This window comes from Aedes aegypti, chromosome 3 (genome assembly GCF_002204515.2).
Source record: "Aedes aegypti strain LVP_AGWG chromosome 3, AaegL5.0 Primary Assembly, whole genome shotgun sequence".
NCBI classification, from domain to species: domain Eukaryota; kingdom Metazoa; phylum Arthropoda; class Insecta; order Diptera; family Culicidae; genus Aedes; species Aedes aegypti.
In genome coordinates, this window is record NC_035109.1 from 125,717,488 (window position 1) to 125,743,182 (window position 25,695).

The 25,695-nt window shown below is 39.1% G+C and overlaps 1 protein-coding gene across 7 annotated transcripts in view; it reads right to left on the bottom strand.

Moving 5' to 3' along the window:
* Window positions 1–2,362: 2,362 nt before the first annotated feature.
* The window catches only part of LOC110677877 (ubiquitin domain-containing protein 1), a 31,241-nt gene continuing 7,908 nt past the window's right edge, over window positions 2,363–25,695 (bottom strand). For all 7 annotated transcript variants that reach the window (XM_021849617.1, XM_021849616.1, XM_021849615.1 and 4 more), the window contains 3 exons: window positions 3,382–3,777; window positions 3,216–3,319; window positions 2,363–2,956 (listed from right to left, as the gene is read on the bottom strand). In XM_021849617.1, the coding sequence (XP_021705309.1) occupies window positions 2,801–2,956; window positions 3,216–3,319; window positions 3,382–3,777 (656 nt within the window). In that variant the 3' untranslated portion in view covers window positions 2,363–2,800. The remainder of the gene's footprint in view (window positions 2,957–3,215; window positions 3,320–3,381; window positions 3,778–25,695) is intronic.

The window sequence follows — 25,695 nt, forward strand, 5'->3', positions numbered from 1 at the left end:
TGAAGTTACAAGGTCCCGCTGGAGACTCTTCACAGATAATAAATTCAAAGAAGGCGAGGCCCTTATCAGCAATAATAGATATTCTGTAAGGAACAAAACATTAGTACTGATATTCGTCCATGCATCGGTAACCAAACTTTACCCTCGTTTAGCTGTTAAATTATTCTCAGTAAAAAAGGAAAAACCCGGTGCTTATTTATAACAACAAGATCATTTCAAATAAGGAAGTTCGTTCAGTAATAAAGATTCTCGCATTTTCCTTGAATTCAGATATCCCTAACCCATTTTTTTTTCTTGGGTCAAGTTTATCCTAGGCTGTTCTCTAAGTCTTTTGATTATCAAGCAGATAATGAAAAAGTGATGATTCTATCGTTCAATGCGGCAGATCTTACGCCTCGTAACGTACCACGTTGCGCATGAGCATAGATGACCGTAGTTGCTATTTCACGAATGTCCAGAATAATCTAAGTTTCACAGAGATTCAAAGAAAGGGACCTACCATTCTCAATGTGCACACATTGAGAGCTCAAAATTCTAAGTCAATAACGGCTCCGGCCACGTCCTTACGGTCATCGGAGAAGGGAAATTCCTACAGATTTTTCAGTTTCCTTACGGATTTCATCTTTAGACCGAAGAATTGTTTAGCGTATCACAACACAATTTTTTTTAAGCATTTCTTCACAGATTCTTCTAAAAAAACATGAATGTATTCCTCAACTATAGAGACGAATGCCCCTTCTGGGTAAAGTCTCTCTAAACAAAAAAAAAAAAAAATTCCTCAAGAAATTTTTGATGATGCTTCACAAGCACTTCCTTGATGGATTTGAAAACGATTCAAGGAGTTTGTTTTTCTTAAGTTCTTGGAAAACCTCATAGAGGAGTGTATGGGGCAAACACTTTAGAAATTCTAGCTATTCCAAGGTATTTAGAGAAATTTTTTAGAGGAATTCTAAGAATAATTCATAGAGATATCCCTGGAAAATTTCTTCCAGGAAGCGTTAAAGGTGGATCGAGGAAAAGCTGTAAAAATTCTTAGAGTAATCTCTGGAGGAGTAAAAAGTAGAAATTCGGGAACGACTCTTCTGGGAATCCCTGAAAGCATCTCTACAGGACAGAAATTCGTAGAGAAATTCCTTGAAGAATTCCTGACAAAATTGGGAGGTATTGCTGATAACAATAATTAGGAAACCCTGTAAAAACAATAAAGAATTTTTTTAGAGAGCTCTTACAGCAATTCCAGGGCAAATTGCTAGAGGAGTTTCCGGGTAAAGCCTTGGTGAATTATTGAAGGAATGCCTTGATGTATTATTGAAAGGATTTTTACTGTAGAAATCTTCATAAGAATTCCAGATCAAAATTATGAAATAAATGTTAGAAGAATTCCAAGAGGAACTCTTGAAAACATCTTTGGATGAATTCCTGGAGAAATCCCTGGAAGAATTCCAAGTGAAATTCTAGATGTATTCTTAAAAACCGGAAGAATGCCTAGAAGAATTCCTGTAGAAAACATTGGAGGAATCTTTGGAGCGTTTCCTAGGGAAATAGTTAGATAAAATCCTAGAGGAATTCCTGGAAAACTTATTGAAGAAATCTTCAGAATTCCTGGAGAAGTAAAAGAAAAAAAATCCAGAAGAAATCCCTGAAACAAACCATGGTGATTTTCCTGAAACAATTAACATTTATGGAGGAAATCTTTTGATGAAATCCTTGGAATTTTTCCAGGAGCGAACCTTGCGAGTTATTCCAGAACGGATCCTTAGAGATATTACTGATAAAATCTTGGAGGTATTTCTGGGAAAAACCTGGAGGTATTCCTTAAGAAAATCTCTGGAGATATTATTGTAAGAATTCCTTGAGGTATTTTAGGAAAAATGATATTCATAAAGATTAATCCAGGGATTTATTCAACAATGTTTTCATTAATAACCATGATTCTGCCAGAAATATTCCCTAGTACATAGTCTTCCAGAAACTTCTACGACTATAATTGGAAATATTCCTTCTACTAATATCTCCTCAGTTCCCTCCAGGATTTTTTTTAAGGAATCATACAAATCTGCATGAATCATTTTAGGAGTTTCCTTGAAAAATATAAATAAACATAATCCAAATAATGATTTTTCCAAGAATTCGCAAGAAACAACATTTCTATAGGAATCTTTAGTCGGGAAAACTTTCGGAATGTGGAAAATGAGTCCAAGAATGTTCTGGAGGGCCGGTGGTTCGGTTTAAAAATTCACTACGTAGAAGTTGATGTATGTAGTATCTTAACTTTTCCATAAATGTTTGATGATACAGTGTCGAATCCAAAAACTACCTTGGGTTTTGTTTCGAAGATAATAAAGAGTAGAACACATTCTGATAAAATTTAAATATGTTTTGTTATCTCTCAATAATATATTAATTACCTCTTATCAGTAATTGTAATAACTATTTGATTACTTAAATTAGTTTCGCATCTCTCCTCCCACTATACGTTATCATCATCGCTACTCGATAGGTTTACTCTTTAATTAGTTTTCAACACCCTGAAAACTGCGAATCGTAACACAACCATGCGTCTCCTGAGAGGCAGCCTCTGCGACCATGTGCGAATCTTTAGAGCGAAAATGACCAAATTCATCAAACTTCAATTTCAATAGTATTTAGCATATATTAACACATCTCGAGTTTGACAGCCATTGGTCGGCACCAGGACTGCTACCTGCACACCGCTCCAGCCATTGATTGACACCGTGCTCCTGATTCTGCCGCATCGCGCCTCGGTGTGTGATTGTGGTGAGTGACGATTGTTTCTTGGCTAGCTAATTGCCAGGGACGATTGTTTTTCGGTATTTACAATAACCTGCACTATGTAGCCGGGCTGTATGTGGGCCTCATCGATGTGCATCTTATCACCTAGCAGCTTACCCCCGTAGAACCATCGCTGAGTAAATGCATCGATTCCTTCCTGGGCCTGGCGTGGGCGATTGGTTGAAGCGATGAACGTACGCAGTTGCGAGGAGCGAAAAATTCAAAAATAGAATCGTTATTTGCTTGTCATAAGGATGTCATTTACCGACGATGATAAAAATAGTATGATATGCTCGTAACAGATAATGGTGGCCATCAATTTTGGATGGAAATGTATTAATACTGTCATTGAACCCCTGAGGGGTTTAATGTTCAATGAATGTGAAATAATAACGATCGATAAAAAAAACTGCAGCACTTACCTGGAGTTTCTTTTTACATTGACCGATTGTGTCTTTAGAATAAACTGGTAATTTAACATCTGTACAGGTGGACGAAAGCCGCAACTTCAGAACTATTTCGGTGCCTAATAAAAGAAAATATACATATTGTATAATCACCCCTGAGATACAATCGCCATGCTCTTACCTCCATCGACAGGTTCCGAGTACTCGGCTGGCGAGTCACGTCCGTAATCCTCCTTAACTATGTTGATCGGATAAGATAAGCAGTAAATGGGGAGCTTGTACTGCGACCCCAGCTCGTCGTAGCACTCGGTGAGGTAGCCATTGGGCACGGAAATGTTGGCCCCGTCCAGGATGGCTTGTGCCAGCTGGAAGTCGAGCGCTTCCGCGGCACTGGTCGCTGCCCGCAGCGCATCCCAGATTTCCTTGCGGCCCTCGAAGGCTGGGGCGGTGTCCCAGAACTCGTCCCGTTTGCTACGCAGCTGCCCCTCCGTTAATGGCACTTCCGATTTCCAGCGGATCGTTTCGTGGCACAGCGGGTGATTTTTGCGCTGGGTGCCGACGTAGCTGGAGGTGTTTCCTGGGGACGGCAAGAATATAATGTCGGTTTTTTTTGTTAATAAACTGTTGATAGTTATTTAATTTAAGCTGGTAAACAAAAAGACGCCAAATATGAACCAGCAAATAAGTACACCAAGAGTTTTCAAGCATTTATAAGAACACCTCAGAGAATTGGTGTAATATGAGAGGTTCTTGTTGATATTGAGTCAAATATTACTCCAAGCAATTGTTTCATGATTATTTTCTCCAGTAATGTGATCAGATAGTTAGTTCAAATTGTTGTACAAAGTTTCATTTACATTTGTACCTAATATGTGCCTACAGCAGAAAATCCTAGAGGAATTTATTTAGTAATTCTTATACAGAAATGACAGTTTTACCAGAAATTGTTTAAGCGATAACGGACAAATTCAGAAATACATGAAAAACTCCTACATGATCTTTAATGAAACTTTCGGATACTAGAGGATGCCTTGAGAGTATCCGCTAGAAAAATTAATGAAATAAATATTGGAAAAAGCACCAAATTATTCCCAAATTAATATGCTGCATTTTTTTATCATCCCTAAAACCTTAAGCGGAACTTGGAATAAAGTTGTATTAGAATAACATAATTCAGAAGTTATTCTGGGTCTTTGAAAGAGTAATTCCTAAATCTAGGATAGAACAAAATAAGAAACAGTGTTAAGGTATTCGGATAAGAAATATTAATTGAGAAAAAGGAATGTTCTTATTTTAAGAATATTAGTCAAACAATGTACCAATATATTTTCCGCCTCCACTGTATAATTAAATAAGTAGAAAGCCAATTGGATTAAACACTTTCACCGCACTACATCCCGGTCGAACAAATTGCTGTCGATAAGCGCCAACCGTAATGACGGTAGAGCGATACCATCTAAGTACAAATCAATTGTCATGTGGCCCAGTTTACTTTCCCAGTTACATTATCCAGTAGTAATCGCTTGGGAAGAAACGTACGGGGCGTAGAAACTATCTGCACGGTGGCAAACAGGACAATCGATTTACCGAAGCGTAGTCCATAATGATTCCCATTCCGTCAATGCCAACTCATTATAGCCATTACAACGGCCGCACCTGGACATGACCTCTTCCACGGAAAAAGTTGTTTGGTAGTGGGTAGCAGTCCAACTGTAAAATGGTGATATGGTCCTTGTGCCCCTATTCAAAGGGATAGTCACCAAGCTGGCCCTAAGCAACAGTTTGACATGTGTACCGACGATTGTTGCAAACGCAAAGATAACAACAGGTAGCCACTTCAACTGTGACGATGCACTACTCCACCAGGATGGCAATCAAAGGCCCGGACATGGTCAGGTGCCCAATGCCGAAGCAGGGAATGATGCGTGCACGTGTTTTCAACCTTAGTCACCCACCATCATACGTTATCCGAAGATCGATAATAACGTGAAGCGCGATAAAATATTCAATAATGAATGCATACCATATTTAAGTGCCGTGGTTGAACACCGACAAGGATTGCGTTGGATTCGAGCAAATGGTGTTGATAAATACCTACGTTGGTACTATTTTTAACAGATGTTGTTATAAGAGTAACCCAGGAAATGAAACTGTATACGTTTGAAACATACATGATTTTGAGTTCTGACGATAATTTTATTTATGACTCAGCATCACAACTAAGCGAATGTCCACAAATTACGTCATGCTTTTAGATAAGGATGGGGTGTTCCAACGGTGACGAACCAATTAAAAGTTTCAGAGGATCAATACAAACAATGCATAAGACAAGAAAATATAAACTGATTACGTTACATTGTTATTGGATGTTGCATAATGAGGCGCTGGAAACATCAATGTCTTGTAGAGTATTTGGAAAAATAAAGGGTGAAGTATCTGAAATTTCTTGAGAAATTTGTTCTGAAGGTGATCAAATTCTTAAAGTGATTCTAAAAAAAATAGTTAAAAATAAATATTGCAGTGATTTTAGAAAAAATACATCAGGTGTTTCTCGCAAATTGCTAGATTTTTGACAGATTCGTTAAAATCCTTGACCGACGACATAAATGCAAACTATTCCAGTATTGATTATACTGAATTGTCGCCCAAATATTGATCTGAAGCGTCCAGCTCTTCGGAATTGGAATAGTCAATTCATTCTCAGAGATAGAAGAATGGTCAGGTACCCATACAAGATTTCAAGAGTTGATAGTGTGTGTAAATCTCTCTTTATTCAATTTCTTCTTGTGTTCATTACAATGTTTTACATGTCGATTGGTACAACTTAAAGTTTTTCAGCTCTGGTATTTAAGTGCTTATAAAAAAGGTGTGTGACTAAGCCATGTTTTACATTTTCGCCCTTGTTTGGCGTTCAGTGTTGGGGTTTAGAATTATTAAATATAACCTACCTAACTTAACCTAATAACCGACAATGCTGTGTTGGTAGTTATATCGACCAGAAACTCTCTAGAAGCCGTTTTCGATTACGAAAAGACCCAGAGCGTAAATCTGGTCGATACGTGTTTTGCAGCTGCGTAGTCGAGCCACAAGTTTCTTGTAGATTGGAACTAGCTGTTCCGAGGTGTAGGGAGGAAGGGCATCTTCAGATGGAAGAGCTTCTTTTTGCTGCTTCCGGAAACCGGGAGGATGAATGGGAGGCCACTGACTTCTGGGTAGTTCAGTACTTGATGGTTGATTGCCTGTCACCAGTTGCGGGAAGTTCACTTCGTTGAGCGCTGGAGGTCGCGTTCTGTTCGGTTGGTTGTTCACTGCAGCCTTCTTGCGGATTGCAATGAATTCATGTCGTTTCGGGCAGTTCTTGGAGGTGGCTCAGTATTTATCCCCACAGTTCACGCACTTGGGGTCAGCCTCTTCCATTACGTTGCACATGTCGGAGGGATGTTTATCGCCGCACTTCTTGCACCGGGGCGCCATGTGGCAGTTCTTTGTACCATGGCCGAAATTGAAGCAATTCATGCACTGCGTAACATCGCGATGCGCCGGCCTGTACCGCTCCCACTTGACCATCGTGTCGTTGACGGTTCGGATGGATTTCAGGTCCTTGACGGAGATGGATCCACGCTCAAGATGGATCAGGTAGAGCTGATCCCGGTATTATCTTGATTGCTCGTGACGAACAATTTCGAAAATGTTCTGATCTTGAGATGGTTGAAGGCCGCCGTTCAGTGGTTAGATCCATGACATCCATTCTGTCAAGGCCTCTTAGAGCCACCTTCATTGGTTTGGTGGAAAGATCATCGTGGGTAAAGTACTCGTACTTCCTCTCGTCAAGAAAGCCGAGCACCATCTGGTAGTGGGATTTATCGTCGGTGATTATCTTCACGCCATCTGTGCACAGCCGGAATGTGCATCTTAGACCCCGGGCAATGCACTTTCGTAGCGACGAACGCATTCCGGGTGGGTCTCCTTTGACGAATATTGCCGGACAGTTCTCATCCCGCTCTGGTGGTGGTACTGCATTTTGAGGCGCGAGTTTCTCTCCTTGCTTTTGCACCAAGGGGTTTCTGGTTGGCCAGTGGACTACCATCCTTCCATTATCACCATCCTTCAATCGATTGAAAATGTTGCTTTCAAGGAGATTTTTCTCCTGATTTTGCTGCCGGTCGTTCTCCAGCACGCCTCCAATTGCTTCATCCAGTGTAGGACCGATCGGGTAACTAATCGGTGGTTTCTTTGCAATGTTCCTCCGCGGGGAGGGATTGCGTCGCTTCGCATTGGCATTGGTTTGCTTCTCCTATGCACCTGTTCTGCTTTCCTCGCTTTCGGTCAACCTTTTCAGCACCTTGAGCGCAGCCAGGGTAGTTGGATTGTCTCCCATATTGGGGACGCGAGATAAGCTCGCCGGGATGCGGTATTAACTGTATTTCGAGTTAATCGGATAGCTAAAAAACACGTCTGCACGTGTCGTTTACTCGGACTGGAATGATGATAGAGTTGATAGAGTTTTAGTCTTCAATTTAAGTTCGACATGCTTGATAACTTCCTACAAATCTGCTTGCTAGCGGCGATAGACAGTGGAAAATGGTCTGGGAAAGCCTTTTATTGGCTGCGTTAAGAATAGTGATCGCTCGATAGTTCTTACTTTCTGACTCGACATCCTTTTTGTATAATAATATTGGGTATATTACTCCCTCCCTCCACTTCTCCGGTAGCTGTTCTGTATCCCAGATCCTGGCTATCAATCGATGCATACAAGTATGCAACCTGTCCGGGACCATTTTAATAAGTTCCGCTCCATTACTATCCTTCCCAGCTGCTTTGTTGTTCTTGAACTATTTGATAGCATCCTTAAATTCACCTATTGTGGGAGTTGGCACGTCTCCCTTATTCGCCGTACTGATGAAGCCATTCCTCCTGCTGCCTTGATCTTCCTCCTCTGCGACATTCAGGTGTTCATAGAAGTGCTGCTTCCACCTTTCAATATCCTCATCCGTCAAGATACCTACATCCTTATCCCGGCACATTCCGTCTCGGTGCACAAAGCCTTTGCGGGATGCATTGAGTTTCTTGAAAAACTTACGCGTTTCTTGAGCTGTTCCATCTCTTCGCAATCCAACTCTTCCAGGCGGCGCTTTTTATCCCTGAATAGATAGATTTGCTGTCTTCGCTATTGTTTGTATCGTTCCAGGTTTTGATGTATTGCCTTGCTGCAACATAATCGCCCGCGCTGCATTCTTCTCATCCAAAAGCGTCTGACACTGCTCGTCGAACCTACCGTTCCGTCGATTTCCTTCCACGAACCCAATGGCACTTTCTGCTGCGTTGTTAATTGCTGCTTTGACACTACTCTACCAGTACTCAAGAGGGGCTTCGGTTAGCTCTCCTTCATCCGGCAACGCTGCTTCAAGGATTTGCACGCAATCAGTTGCGACTTCGGGTAGCTTGAGTCGTTCCAGATTGTACCGTGGCGGTGATCGGTACCGAATGTTGTTCACAACGGAAAGTCTTTGGCGCACTTTAACGATCACAAGCCTTTGCATTTCGCCCATCATGATAAAAGCTGTGCCCAGCTCGTGTCTGTTGCCACAGCTCTGGTAGATTGTATAATCATCCCTATACGTATGTATCGTCGACCCTTTCGAGTAAACCTCCTGCAGCGCTACAATGTCAAGCTTGAGGACCTTCAATAATTCGGAAAAATGCCAAGGTATGCCAATAGGTACTTTCCATGAAATTAAGAGACTTACAGTTCAATGATCCGAGTTTCCAATAGTTAGTCCGTTTTTTAAGTCTGGGCCTATGCCGGTTGTTCCGATGCGAATTTACATAGTATGTTTCCTGTACCGTAATCCGGGGTAACATTGATCATTTTTTTTTTAGTTTTTCTTAAATTTTTCATTTCACAATACAAATGTTACAAGTTTCATATTTTTAAAACAAGTACTGGCACCCACCGCTCCTAACTATGTACTTTATTTTGTTTTTCGAAAGATTTAAACATGTTTAAATAAATGTTTTAAGTGATTTTTTGATTCAGCTGATATGGGGTAACATTGATCACCCAAGTAAACAACGTTCGCTAATATTGGAAATGTCGTTACTTACTAAAATCAGGGCCCCTGAAGCCGAATATGAAGACCAAACTCTTACAAGTCATTTACTTTTTGAGTTATTTCAAAATTAAAAACACCTTGAACCGCGTAATACGCCTAAAAGTAGGCAATTTCCTCAGGAAATTCTACATTCGTAATATTATTTAGTTAATGATGCCTAAATGAATAAACTTATGAAAGATTTGACAACGGAATCGTTATCGGCGATGCCATTTTTAGTAACACCCGCATTTTCCTTGATCACATCGTCTGCAGAACTCATGTGAGACATGAATTTTCGGTAGTGTCAGTGAAAATGATAGAAATCATTGTTTCAAAAAGTTGACAAATTTGCACATGAACTAAACGCAATTTTGGCAAAACCCTTAATTAACATTAGCTTATGAATATACGAAAGAGAGGCACCATTCATGGTCCGAAAATGCCTCATCAATAAATCTTTATTTGAACGTTTAACAAGATGAGTCATCCCGATCAATTTTACCCCGCTGATCAATGTTACCCCGGATTACGGTACTGATCATTTTTACGGCTGGCTTGTAAGTCTTGTAACCAACTCCCTGCCTCGCCGGAGGACCATCGTGCACAAAACAGTTTAGGGTCCTACGCTGGCACTAAGACTATGATCAGCCGCTCCTAACATGGAGACTAACAGACGCTCTGATAAGCTACAACCTCCGAAGACAGGAGCCCCCTTCCCAGTCAGCATACAACCAATGGCCCACCGGGATTGCTGGCAGTAGTTGTGAAATTATTCACGGTGCTTCAAATAAGGCACCGATACCCCATGATATTCCGAATGTTCCTCCAAAAGCAGCAGTCAATACGGATCCGGATATATTCAGAACCGCGATGCAACGCTGCATAGATCAAGGAATATTCCCGGATTTATGGAACCGACATAAATTAATGCTATCACCAAAGGTGGGGAAACCACCTAGTGACCCATCGGCGTACAGACCTATTTGTTTACTATTTCCGACAGCTGAGGTGACAATCGAGCATCAAAGGAGCGGCATCCGTTACTACGCAGTTGTCACTCTGGATGTGAAGAATACGTTCAACAGCGCAAGTTGGGAAGCGATAGCCCACTTCACCGCCTCAACGTACCGGTGCAGTTTTGTAAGCTTCTAGAAAGCTATTTTGATGGTAGGATTCTATTGTATGACACAGTAGAGGGCAAGGAAAGCACGCGAGTACCTCAAGGTTCAATCTTGGGCCCGACGTTATGGATGCGATGTACTATGTCGTACTGAGGCTGCCCCTTTCAAACGGGTGTTAAGATTGTTGACTTTGTCGACGACATCACCCTAGTGATCTAAGAGGAACCCTAGAGATCGATGAAGGAAGTGGAGTTGACGGCAGCGCACTCTAGCTGAGGAATGAATTAGGTCTAGGAAACTGATAGAAACTGAATGCTCTACAACCGCAAGTCTGAACAAAGTATGTAGATAGATTTCGGCTGGTGATTAGACCATAGAATCCAAGCGATCGATGACAAGCTCAGCTTCACTAGCCACGTTGAATATGCCTGTAAAAAGGAATCTACGGCTATTGTGGCGCTTCCGAGGACTTTCCGAAAAATTGGAAGATGCATAATATAATATCATCATTTTTACTAAGTATTTAGGAGGCATTTGCCTTCGCATATCAGCTTTAGGGATTAGTATGGTTTTATATTACGCCGAACCAAGCGAAATGTGTTCCGTCATAGCTAATAAATGAAAAGTGACTCATAAAAATGCAACAACAAATCCAAACAATCTCCAAAAGGCGAGTCGCAATTATAATAAAACAGTTGTGACATGAAATAAATAAATAAATACTTTGAAAGGTATTTGCAACTGTTCTATAATACAATGTGATACGAAAACATATTCTATCATCGATAATATTCCTATACCAAACAACCACTCTCAAACTATCGAGAAACCCCACCTCAACCGGGCAGCAGTAGTGGGTTGTATCACCGGTGGCGAGCGATGTTGTTTTGTTTTGGCTAGGAGAACAAGGGGCGATACCACTCGAAACGAGGATTGTCGTGCTTCATCTTAATCTTAACGATTATCACCGTCAGTTTTGTTGCCGCGGCTTGACGAAACCTTCCGGCGATGATGGTTACTGTGGTGTGCGAGTCGACAGAACCACCAGGAAACGTAACCAGCTGAGTAGCAAAACCCCCAGCCCAGCAGCAAGAAGCACTACTATACTGATGTTAATTAGTGGTAGCTGAGTATACTCGAGGCTGAGCCAGATTGTATAGGTGTTCGGCGACATGGGAATAAACATTGATCAATTTATTAGCGAATCAGAAGCGGTGTGGCTGATTATATTATACAAAACGGTCGCTGCTGGAATACCAAATGATTATACCGATGATGTTATGGGTTTTGACATGAGAAAAGAAACTCTCTTAATTTGAGCATACTAAACGTGAATGTTTCAAATGTATAACATTTTATTTCGAAGGAATCATCAAACTGAGCTACTAACTAACATAAAAAGCCCAGCTAAAATTAAAAAAAAAATCAAATCAAATTCTTATATATTTTCTTACTTTCCAGTCGTTTTGCAGGAAAATTTCAGACCACTGAATAAGTAATTTGTAGAATAAGCTATATATCTGGCTATTTGCATGATGTATGTTTTAAGCTAAGTTTTGCATTTACCTACTTTTTGAACTAGAAAATCCCTTATAAATAAAGCAGTGAGAGTTAAGTAGATGCTCAAAAATTCGTAAACAAAACACTTACACTTAGGTACGTTTTCAAATTCTCAAGATTTTGAGCAAAGAGTTATACTTTCGTGATTTAAAAGATACTTTTCAATGATTTGGAAATTTCATTAGTAAATTTTACACCAACTTGAACTGCTTCAGCCATTGTGGTGGTTTTGAACATTGCATCCGTCATTCGATTCAATTGTTCAGTTAAAAAATCCAAATCAGAGGTAGACATTTACTAGAAGTAGATGCATTTCATTATGATTTTTTGTTGGGATTTTCCGTTAATAAAGAGACGGTATAGGAGTTGCCTACGGCGGCAGAAATTTTTCCATAAGATTAGAAACAATAGAACGATTATCCGTAGGAAGATAGTTTGAAGGGAAGGAGCTGAAACTATTTGCTACAATATCGGCGAGCTTCATTGGGTAAATCCATTCGAGATTAAAGCATTAAAAAGGCTACTCGACGGAATAAAATTAACTTGTGAATGAACATGATTATAATGTTGGGTATTATTCTTAACCAAGCGATCATTAACTGAAAAATGAGTATTGTTGGCGATTCTGCCTGGGGAATTCCGGGAACGAAAAACGTTACCTTTCATCTGTCTGGTACGAGCCTCGACGATTCGTTTACGCAAAGGGCAATCCTAAAAGTTAGACTTTTGGTTGCCCCCGCAATTTGCGCATACACACATTTTGGTATTTTCCTTAAAAGGACAGACGTGGTTAGCGTGAGAAGAACCTCCGTAAATCATGCATTTAGCGTTTCTGGAATTGTTCCCATGTCACACAGACATCGAACATAAGTCTTGCTTTTTACAAATAGGAACGTTGGAAACCTCGGACCTGAATAAAGAGAAAAAAAACAGGAACCAAAAAATCAAAAGCCTAACAGGAACCAAACAATAGGAGTTTGATTCCTCATGGACCTCACCAGACGTTTCTTTAAGAATGTTTCTGATACTTTTTTTATTACTCATGTATTTTCTTATTTGTCTTAGAATATACTTGAATTTTCTTCAGGAATATGATCAAAAATTTATTCAGGTGTTTGTCAACATCGCCCTCAAGTTAGTCAAACTGATTTTTGTTGATGCAACCGTTGGATCGACTGTCAAAGTTATTTTCAGCAACACTATATTTCTTCGCATGTTTTGAATGGTCTCGACAAGTCCAGTGGATATCTGATCCTTATTTTTTTTCGAATTCTGTGACTGGGGAGGGGAACATTTTTACGATTTTTTGGGCAATAATCGTAGTAAGCAAGAGCAGAACTTTTAAAATTTTAGTACCGAAAGAAATTGAACTCTTAAATTATGAGGGGTCAGTGTCGGGATTATTCTGAACAGCTATCAATATGGGAGTGGTTATTGAAATTTCTCCAAACATTCTATCCAGAATCTTTCAGTGGTTTCCTCAAGTTATTCTGCTTTGGAGTTTTTTACAGGGAACCATGGGTATACTAGGGATTCCACCAGAGATTCTTCCTGGGATTCTCCAAGGAATTTTATCAATAATTCCTCTAGAAATGTATTCCCATATTCATAAAGAAATTCGTCCAGTGATATTTTCAGGAAATCATACAGGCATTCTTCCTTCAACGAATCATTCAGGATTTCCTTCAAAGATACATCCAGATTCTTCCAATGCTTCCTAAATCCTCCAGAAATGTATTCAATATTTCCTCAAGCGATAACTTCTAGTATTGCTAAACAAACTCTTTCTTCAGAATTATTTTCCTGAGATTTCACCAGGAATTCCTCCAGAAATTCCAAAAGAGATTGCTCAAAGGATCCCTCTCAAGAAATTACTACAGGTAATTCCATAAGAAATTTTTTCGTGATTGTTCTAGTAATTTCACTTGGATTTCCTGCACAAATTCCTCAAGAAAATCCTTCAGCGATTAATCCAAGCATTCTTCCAGGGATTGCTTCAAGGAATCCTACACGATTTTCTCTAGAAATGCCTTCCGAAATTCCTAATGAAATACCAACAGAAATTTCTTTCTGGAATTACATTGATTCTACTCAGAATTTCTCAAGGATTTTTTAAGTTCATGGGCTTCGTAGCCGTGCGGTTAGTGTCACCAGGCATTTAGCCGCATCGTGCTAAGGTGTGTGGGTTCGATTCCCGCTGCAGGCCGGAAAACTTTTCTCCGACTGTACCACTGGTCGTTGCATGCTAGTCCGTTGTCTAGTGTGGTGTTTCCTTCAAAGGGCAAAATGCCCACTGGAAGCATTAACGTGTAGGTGTCTTTTAAAAAAAAAAAGTTATCCAAGGATTCCACTAGGAAGCCTTCATGAATTCCACAAAAGGATTCACCAAAACTTCCTCTACGGGTTTGCATCAAGAATTCTTTTAGATATTTCACTTGTAATTTTATGAGACTAGAGATTGCTTCAGACGGGTTATCTTCTTGTATAAATTTCTCCAGTTTTTCCTTCAAAAATTCCTCCTGGTATCCCTGACGGGACCCTACAAGGCATTCCTCATGGGATTTCTTCAGGAATTACTTCAAGAATATACTACAAGTTCCTCCGAGGATTCCTAAACAAATGGATTACCCAGAAATTTTCACAAAAAATTTCTGACAAGTGTTACCTCAGGTATTCAACCTGGAGGCATCAATAGAAATTTATTGTTTAACCCTCTAATACCCAACCCCGTCTTTAGACGGGGTACACTTTGGAATTTTGTGTATTTTTTCGTAGCTTGGAAATCAAAATGATTTTATTTTTGATTTAAAACTTGACTCATAACACGCATATAAGAAAAGTTTTTTATGACTTTTGAAACTTTTTTGTATTTTTGAAAATTATTTGAAACAATGTATTCTTATATAACCTACAAATGCCTAGGGTTCGATTAACGTGTAATATAAAAAATCGTACCTTTTATATTTTTCTACTATTAACCTATCACAGAAGAAGTGCTTGGTGGTATTAAAATAATTTCAAACATGTTTTTCCGGTAATTACACGGAAAATAAAAATATTTCCCAAAAAATAATAAAAATTTAATAGTTTCGAAAGTACCGTAAAAACTTTAAATTTTATTATTGTCAAAAATCAGAAACTAGAAAAGGCTTCAAGAAAAAATGAAAAAGGATAGGGATGTTCAAAAATAAAAATTATAAAAATCATAAACCAAAATTATTAGATTCGCGAATAAAAATAAATCATTGCCCAAAACGTGCTTAGAACGATTTTCGATAACTAAAAATGATATTTAGATCAAAAATAAAAATTTGGGTATTAGAGGGTTAATCCTCTAAGGAAATATCAATGAAATCCCTGAAGGAAAATCTTTGGAATTTTGAGGTAGATGGATGATGGATACCTAGAGTAGAGAAAGGATAATTTTCTAGTTAAATTCTCCGCAGTATTCCCGGGAGAAATATTGGTGTTTTTTTTTTTTTTTTGAAAACTATCTTGGAAATTTGTTGGTTAACTCTCTGGAGGATTTTCTGATAACACTGGATCATAGTAAAATCTGTATAGGTTTTCATGGTGGAACTTCTGGCGAAACTCTGGTAGATTCTTCGGGTGGAAGTTATGAATAAAAATCTGGTGAACCTCTGATAAAATTTCCAGCGTTAACCCTTGAAGAACTCCTGGTGAAATTCATTAAAAAGCTCCTCTCTCGAAAAATTACTGGTGAAATAAATCGAGAAAATACTGGTTAAGTCTCAGAATGAATTACTGTTGCTGCTGTGGCCGAATCTATTGAGAAGTTTAGAGTCCTAGAGGAATCCCTTGAAGAATTGCCTAGAGAAACCACTACAAGAAAATTCTGGTAGACTCCCTTAGTCAATTCCGGGAAGAATCCGTAGTAAACAACCTGATAGAACCCAGAATAGCCCTAGGAATCCCTGAAGGAACCTTTAGAAGAATTCCTGATTGAATCCCCGACAGAATTCATAAAATCTTAGAAGTTTTCCGAACGGACTCCATGAAAGAACTCCTAATGGAATCCCTGCAGAAACTCCCCCGAAATCCCTAGAAGAACTTCTGATGGAAGCCCTGGAATAACTTCTTACGTAATCTCAGAAGGAACTCCTGATCGTATCCATAAGGAAACTCTTGATAGAATTCCTGTAGGAATCCCAGATAGAATCTCGAAACAAATTCCTAATAATTCCTGGGGGAACTCCTTAAAATCCTTTGAAGAGCTCTCGATGGGGCCTTCCTTAGCCGAGTGGTTAGAGTCCGCGGCTACAAAGCAAAGCCATGCTGACGGTATCTGGGTTCGATTACCGGTCGGTCCAGGATCTTTTCGTAATGGAAATTTCCTTCACTTCCCTGGGCATAGAGTCCCTCGGTAGTGCAAAAAGTTTGACAGACCGCAGTACATTGAAATCACTTGAATGAGCTCCTGATGGATTCGCTAGAAGAAACTCCTGCTGTAAACCCTAGAATAACTTCTGCTGTAACCCTCGGAGGAACTCCTAATCGAATCTCTGAAGGAATTTCTGACGGAATCCCTAGAGAAACTCCTGATGTAATCCCTAGAGGAATCTTTGCTAGGACACCTGTAGAAATTCCAGATGGGAATCTCTGAAGGAACTCTTGATGGAATCTCTAGAGGAACTCCTGATGTAAGCCCTGGAAAAACTCCTAACAGAATCCCTGAAGGAATTCCTAATTGAATCCCTGGACGAGCTCCTGATAAAATCCGTAGAAGAAATCCTGTTGAAAGACTTAGAGGAACTTCTGATGAAATCCATAGAAAAACTCTGGATAGAATCGCTGGAGGAATTTATGGAAGTATCTCTGAAGGAACTCCAAATGAAATCCCTTGAGGAACTCCTGATAAAACCTCTTGAAGAGCTCCTGATGGACACCTGTAGAAATTTCAGATGGGAATCTCTGAACTTAGAGGAACTTCTGATGAAATCCATAGAAAAACTCTGGATAGAATCGCTGGAGAAATTTATGGAAGTATCTCTGAAGGAACTCCAAATGAAATCCCTTGAGGAACTCCTGATAAAACCTCTTGAAGAGCTCCTGATGGAATCGCAAGAGGAACGCCTGCTGTAATCCCTAGAAGAACTTCTGATATAATCTGTGAAGGAACTCATAATGGAATCTCTGAAAGAATTGCTTACGTTATCCCTATAGGAATTACTGATGTAATCCCTAGAAGAACTTCTGACAAAACCCCTGTAGGAATTCCAGGTAGAATCTCTGAGGGAACTGCTGATGTAAGCCCTGGAGGAACTTCCAATAAAATCCCTGAAGGAATTCCTAATTGAATTCCTGGACGAACTCCTGATGGAATCCCTAGTAGAAATCCTGCTAAATGACTTAGAGGAACTCCAGATGAAATTTATGGGGAAACTCTGGATAGAACCTCTGAAGGAACTCCTAATGAAATCCCTTGAGGAACTCCTGATAAAATCTTTTGAAGAGCTCCTGATGGAATCGCTAGAAGAACGCCTGCTGTAATCCCTAGAAGAATTTCTGCTGTAATCCTTGAAGGAACTCCTACTGTAATCCCTAGAAGAACTTCTGATGTAATCCCTATAGGAACTCCTGATGTAATCCCTAGAGGAACTTCTGACAAAACACCTGTAGGAATTCCAGGTGGTATCTCTGAAGGAATTCCTGATGAAATCGCTGGAGCAACTACCAATAATTGATTTCCGGATTGAAATTAGAATCGAACTCACACGCTTTAGCATAAAGCACGTCAATGCTAACCATTCGATCCCGATCTTCAAAACTTTTGATAATTCCAAATGATTGCGAACCACTAGTAACTTTCGAATAACTCATCCAAAATCTATGATAACCTACTAGCCACGAAACTTTTCGATTACTCATTCGTATCAAATCAATAGCATTTATGGATATGTGAGACAAGCAAAGTGGTCTTTCCGGCCATGAACAACTTCGACGGCCAATCTGAACGAAAAGAAAAAAACGGACGTTATTACGTCGGTCGGTACATACATAAGTGTGAGTGTGTGTAGCGGTCGAGAGTACCGTTGTTATCGTTCGTCATACGCGCGACCTTGATTGTGAGCTGAATTTATTCGAACGCCCAACTCTGCCTTCTTCCCGCGCTGGCTGGTATCAAGACGGACGACTCCTACTCAACCCCCTCGCGAGGAATATTTGGCGGAAGAAAGTGGCGGCGTAGCGTGATTACAATTTTGGCTACCCGCGTGAAACCATTTCGGCAGTTCTTGATTTGCTGTCGGATGTAGGTACAGTCAACTCTCTCTAACTGGATATTTAAGGGACCATTGCATTAGGGATGTATGAAGATACAGAATCCTCAACTTTTTAACTTTTTAATATTGGTAGAAATTACATTCGAAATAGTAATTTCAACGTGAAAAAACGGAACAGATAGCATCAAATCAGGAAGGTATCGCCTTACATAGAGATTGAAGAGAGCGCGCATTCCATAGTTAGGGGAATATCGAGTAACGGAGAGTTGACTGTACAGAGGCAGCGAATTGTGGGTGGCGTGACAGACGAGCAAGAGTTGCTTATGGATTGACACATACCATTCATTCATACGTTCCGATGCGATTGTTATTGGTTTTCAGCAAAGCTATCGCATAACAATAGGATTAGAAAGTTCTCCGACACCGTTCAATCGGCTAGCTTGGATTTACTCCGGATATCGATTTGTCTTTGGCGGAATTGAATATCTAGAAGAGTATTAGATTATATTACATGTTGAGCCAGAGAGATAAACTTTGCTACTATTAACATTTGGGCCATTTGCATCGAAGTCTTGATTGTATCAATACTATTGATGCATTCAAAACGACAATAGTGTACCGCCAATTTTATGATAAAGCATAGCATAGACTGATGTACTGTCTGTTTTGTGAAAAAGTATTTTATCTAAGCTGAAAGAGTTTCAATGTACAGACGTCTTCTGCTTCTTGACACTTCACTGGAACAAAGCCTGCTTCTCAGCATAGTGTTCACAGTTATCAACTAAGCTTTCTTTGCCAAAGTTACCATTTTCGCATTCTTATATCGTGTGACAGGTACGATGAGGGGCCCAAATAGCCGTAGCGGTAAACGCGCAGCTATTCAGCAAGACCAAGCTGAGGGTCGTGGGTTCGAATCCCACCGGTCGAGGATCTTTCCGGGTTGGAAATTTTCTCGACTTCCCAGGGCATAGAGTATCTTCGTACCTGCCACACGATATACGCATGCAAAAATGGTCATTGGCATAGTAAGCTCTCAGTTAATAACTGTGGAAGTGCTCATAAGAACACTAAGCTGAGAAGTAGGCTCTGTCCCAGTGAGGACGTAACGCCAGAAAAGAAGAAGAAGGTACGATGATATCCTATGCCCAGGGAAGTCAAGGACATTTCCATTACGAAAAGATCCTGTACCGACCTGGAATCGAACCCAAACACTTTCAGCATGGCTTTGCTTTGTAGTCGTGGACTTTAACCATTTGGCTAAGGAAGGCCCCGTACAGACGTACTTTATCCAAATTTCTATCAACTAAATTTCAAAAACCTTTTGTGGGCTAGTGGTAATCTTCCTACAACTGCATATTTGTAACATTCGACAAAAACAGGCATTGAGTAAATAGAATAAATACTAAGTCTGCGTTTTATGGCAGAATGAAAAGGAAATGTTTTTTTTAACAATTAAAAACTCAATAGTATTTATTTGAGGCTGAAATTTTATACAGCTAATATCACATTCACCCTGATTACGCCTCTGGTATAATAAATAGACATTTTTAATATGGATAATTATACATTCTGTCTGTAACTACTGCAATCAGCATTAAAATTATAGTTTTAGTTGAATAAGAAAATCTTTCAATTATATTCGATATGCAAAAAGATGCACTTTTAAGAACCCCTCCTGGCTACACCACTGGTCCATCACCCGAAAGGCTTTGGATTTTTCCATATTTTGACATATAGAATCCAACAAAAATAATACGGTTGAAATCCCCGGGGGGGCGTGATCGTGACCCTCCCTTGTCAGTAGCTTTCAAAAAACCCCACTTCCGAAATGAATCTAAAGTGCCAAGAATAGGATCTGACTCCCTAAATACTTTCTATAATTTATTTTGGAAGTTGGTTTGTAGATTACAGCTTAAAAATGTTCGTTCAAAACGATTTTCCCGGTGATCTTATCAAATTCCCGGTTTTCCCGTCTTATACTCGTTGGATTCAAATTCCCGTCTTTTTCCCGCTTTTCCCGTTTTTGCCGGTTCGGTGGCCACCCTGCCATATTCCCTTGCTTCTGAGAAAAGGAAGCATTGTGAAAATCAGCAGCTCCATCAGAATTTGTTTGAAATAGTAGTGTAGTACAGTAATGACCCGATTTTGTCAGCCTCCGATTTTGTCTACCCCCGATTTTATCTACCCCCGATTTTAGCACCCTTTTTGACCCGATTTTGTCTACCCCCAATTTTGCCAGCCCAAAATTTTTTTTTATTTTAATTAGACTAAACACATCTATACTGGCAATATTGGGTGCATAAAGTCAATTATGACCTTGGCCTCGTCTATACAATCATGTAAAGATCGAATTTTTGAAATTTGAAATTCTTAATAATTATCGAAGAAACTTATCAATATTACCTTGAATTACGGTACATAGAAAATGGAAGTAAAAAATAATGTTTATATTAACAAAATCATAAAACTAAGTCCTTAGGTTAAAACAAACTTTGAAACCAGTCGAAAAATTTTATCCCGATTTTAGCTCTTTCCCAATTTTGTAAACCCTAAATGCAGCTTGGGGCTGACAAAATCGGGTCATTACTGTAGTGTCATTACTAATACTGTCTAGTAGAAATAGTTTTGAATAATTTGTCATTTAAGTACTATTTTGATTACTTCTGTCTTTTACGTACACACTTAAACGGTTTCGCCGAGAACCCAACAGCTGATATCTCGGTAATAATTTGACGATTCTCGGTAAAACTTTTACCGAGATCTCGGTAAACGTTTACCGAATCTCGGTATCGTTCGCCGAGATCTCGGCAAAAAATTCGAATTGCCGAAATCTCGGTAAAATAAGTACCGAGATTCGGCGTTAAAAATTACCGAATTCTCAGCTGTTGGGTTCTCGGCGAAAAGTTTTACTGAGATCGGTAAAATAATTTAAGTGTGTAAGATTAGAATCTTAAATATCAATTGTCGTCAAGCCTCAACAAAATTGGCTGTTTAGTAGTAGTTCTAGTTAATTTCGTTTTTTGTTGTTAAAAGTATTTATTGGTCATTATCCTTAAAGAAAAAGTCACTTTCCTTTGTCTGTTCAACAATAAAACAAAACGATCAACTGATGGAACATACACTTCGTAGTTGGTACTCCGTGATCAATCAGAATAGTGATATTGCACAGAGAACCACTCAGATGAAGCTTGGGTTTTAAGCTTGTTTACCATTTTCAATGTACAATAACACTACCCTTGATATTTCTCGATTGATAACGGCGCCGGCCACGTCCTTATGTCAACCGGGAAGAGGAAGGAAGTTAATTAGTTAACCGTTGTTACTAGAAAACCGAAGAATCTCCTGCATGTCCTACAGCTACCTTGGAAGTAGGAGTGTTTTGTTAGTGATGGATGAGATATTCGACCGTATGGATACCACTGTGGTAAGCGGTTAAGTCAATATATTCAATTCTAGCGATAGATATAACTGATGATGTATGCGCCATAATGACGCAGAGAGATAGACAAAGACAACTATTAGGAAGAGTGTTACAAATATGTGAAAGGGATGGGCCTGGGATTGAACCCACGACCTTCTGCTTGCAAAGCAGAAGCGATAGCCATTAGACCACCAACACCGTCTTTTCCTTTGTCTGTTCAACAATTTTTCGAAACTAGCAAGTGTACCCTAATGATCGATCTCAGCGTCTTACTTTCAATAGTCATTTTTATAGTGAATATTTAAGAGGCTTTAGGCTTCGTTACCTTAGGCTTCTATTACAGTCTCCTACAAGATTCCTTTTCGGTGGCAAACGCAATGCTTCACAACGCCTACTTTCTACTTGTAAATTTTGCGAAAATGAAGCTGGAATTAGATTATTTATATCTTTGTTACAAAAGAGGTATTTCTTTTAATGGCAATGTAAAAACCATATTAAAATAAGATTGTCGCTACTTATTTCTACTCAGTGAATCTACTAGTCATTTTCCTCAGAGTAATATTCCCTACGTCTAGAGATGTGTCTAGCTACCTAATAGTAAGAGTGGCTACGGATCATCCTGGTTAGCAAAAGGCAAACTGATCGTCACCAATAGTATTAATGTCCACTTCGAATAGATTAATTATTTGAAATGGGCATCAATTCTATCAATGACGCAGAATGTCCGTTGGATCACATCCGAGATATTATTGCGTCTATGCCAATTATGGCGCGGCTTTAAGCAAAAAGTGTCAAAATGTGATACCACCACTACAGGTTACGCCTTTGGTTTCCATCATATGGGCTAATGGATTATGCCCTCCCATCGCGGCAAGGTCGCATAACCAAAGGGAGAGATATTTAAAACTCTCTCGACGTTTGACACAAAATGTCCAACTCTACAGGGCAGATCTGAGCCACCTATGAATCAATTTTGATGAAATTTTAACAAGAACTTTTTTTTATATATTAAAACAAATAAAATTCAACATTTAAACAAAAACAAACAATAAAATTTCATAAAAATTGGTTTGTAACAGAGGCGTCTCGTCAGCCTGTTCAACCTGTTCATAGAACAGGTAGACCATTTGAATTTAAAATGTGCAAATATATCACAAAACCCATTCCAATTCAACACATAATTTTAAAATAGCATGAGGATTTTCAATAGATTGCTGGTTCTTATACACCAGAGAGAAAATAGCATGGCAATTCTCTCCATCCATCATGAAAATAGCTCGCTTGATATCCACAGTACGAGCGTGGTGCAGCGCAAAAACTGAAAAGACATGCCGTTCTTCTGTGCGTTCAACCTGTTCTACTGCCCCTGTTGAACCAAATCCCATATATCGAAGCTCCCCCATACATTCACATCCTGGTAATACGTATACGCTCTGAAGCATACATGTGTGGAACCAACCTGTTCTACGAATAAATTGCACAGGTTGCACTTTTTCGTCAGATTCGTGCACGCTTAAAAGATTCCTAATTAAATATATTTTGTGCGAAAAAGATCAAGTTTCGATCACCAAATTAGAAGGATATTATGGTGCAGAGCTAATTGGGCACTTCCATGATTCACTTTGGCATGGTTTTTTTCTGCCGAATTGTTAGAAACTTTACTATAAGAAGCGCTTTATTACGACGCATATTGTGGCCAAATATGAACTCTGTAGCTTTCAAAAACCCCCACGGTCGAAGTGAATCAAAAGTGCCAATAATATTATTTGGCTCCCTATAGCTTGAGAGGTAATTTAATAATCAATATAAAAATGATAACAATAATTAAAGGCATACCATATACATGTAAAATCCATTGTTAGACGAGCAAATGTTGGGCTTTGGCGAACTTAGGGCTGCCGAAATAGAAAATTGTTAGAGTGTAAAGCATGCAAGGATGATACAAACTTTTATGCAATACGACGTCGGCTTCTCTCAACCCGTTCAACCAGCCGCTTGAACAGGCTGAGGAAGATGATAAAAACTCATTGATGATATCATTGAATAGGGTAGCGCTTTTTTTTTCTTCATGCACTGCTCCGACCTACATTTTTTGTAGAATATTCGATAATTGAATTATACAATTATTATTCTTTTTTTATTTTCTCTATAGATTATTGAGAGATCCATGTTGTTGATTGAAGAAGGATTAACTGTACAAAATTGTGCGCTCGAACTTGCATTGATTTGTGATCATTTTTGAAATATGGCACTGTATTCTTAAATTTTCCACGTACACAGTACATTGCATATTCATATATTAGGGGCCGTCCATAAATGACGTAGCATATTTTCACTGATTTTTTACACCCCCTCCCCCCTCGTAGCATTTCGTCACAAATTCTGATACCCCCCTTGGAAAATACGTAGCATATCAAGGGCCCCCTGGTTTTCTGTTTATATAGGTTAAATTTAATTTGCAGTATTCTGCTGTTGAACAAAGTTTACAGCTGAAAATTTAGACAAAAAAGTAAAAACCTTAATGCGGATTGATAAAGCCAACAGTAATGAGTAAAAGTGAAATATATTTCATAATATCAAACCGGAATTTCATTTTCATTTTCATTTTGCAGCGTTTGGTGGGGCAATGAGCGCGCAAGTCAGTCCAAAGCCGGGGGAAGGGATAGGTAATGGCCGTAATAGTCTATGCGGACCACTTGAACACCATCGGAAAGGATAAGAAGGGTTGGGGTAGGGTATAGGGAATGGAGAAGACTTGACACAGTAATGCGATTAATGCTGCAAAATGTAAATGTGCTGAGAGCAATTAAATTTGAGTTTTGAAGTTAGATTTGACTTATTAAAATTCCAAATAGATCGGCCATTGTACAAGTAAGAAAGAATATGCTGATCGCTTTCCAGAAATTTTATAAACAACAAAATAATAACAATATGAGGGCTGCTGATGGCACAATGCGACGCTTTAGGAGATTTTGATACTGATTGAACATTACTATACAGAGCGCAATTCAATCGATGGTGATAACTTTACAAACTTTATCTGTTTTTGCACTGATTGACGATACTGATTCAAATAAAAATATTTTAAAAATATTTGATATTATTAGTTCATTTGTTTGTGTGATCTAAGTGTTAATAATGGAAAAACATACATACCCTTAATAATAATACTTCCCTGATCAGAAATATTATATTTTGAGCGCCCTTTTCGAAGCTATTCTATCCAGGTATCCATGTACTGCTTTCAATCCTGAAATTATTCTTATTGTGCATGCTCATGCGTTATATTAGTGATGCTCATAATCATGCAACAGATAAGAAGGAGAGAAAAAGAGAATATAGAAACAGTGATTAGTAATGAGTTAATTATGTAGTTTTGTTAGAATTATAAACAATTAAACAGTAGTAATGAATAGCTTTTAAAATGACTTTGCAGCATAGCTGAGCCTTTCGGATCGTAAGACCGATGTATAAAAATAATTTGTTTCGAAATTGTCCGCGTGGTCTTCTAGTGCCCCTATTAGATAAGAATCAATCATAGACGTACATACCGAATGCTCGCCATGACCCTATGACCAACATTTGTATATGTATAGCCTTAGCTGATGTGGCTTTTCTAATAGGTAGTTCTTTCACTCATTGATTGTCTTCAAAACCTTGTCAAGTATAGAAAATTGATTTTATTTCATTTATTACTATATTGAAGCTACATTGTACTTATCAAGTATTAGGTATTATTTTATGTTTTTATCACTATTGTTATTATCAAGGCCAAAATTCCCAGTGAGTGAAGAATTTTATAGTACTAGAACACCATAGAAGATCGCTAAACATTACCTAATCATCGAACGGCTTTTTGTTCTATTATTTTAGGTAGATGCTATTGATCTCCCTTTGCTCCTATCCGCAACCCGGTGCACGCGCCCTGTTGGTTTTCGAAAACCTCGTAGAAGATTACAAACCGTCAATGGCATTCCCAATTACTACCCCACATTGCACATTCAAGGGTCTAATTGTGCTCCTAACCCACCCTCAGTTCGTAATCTTCTCGCCAGT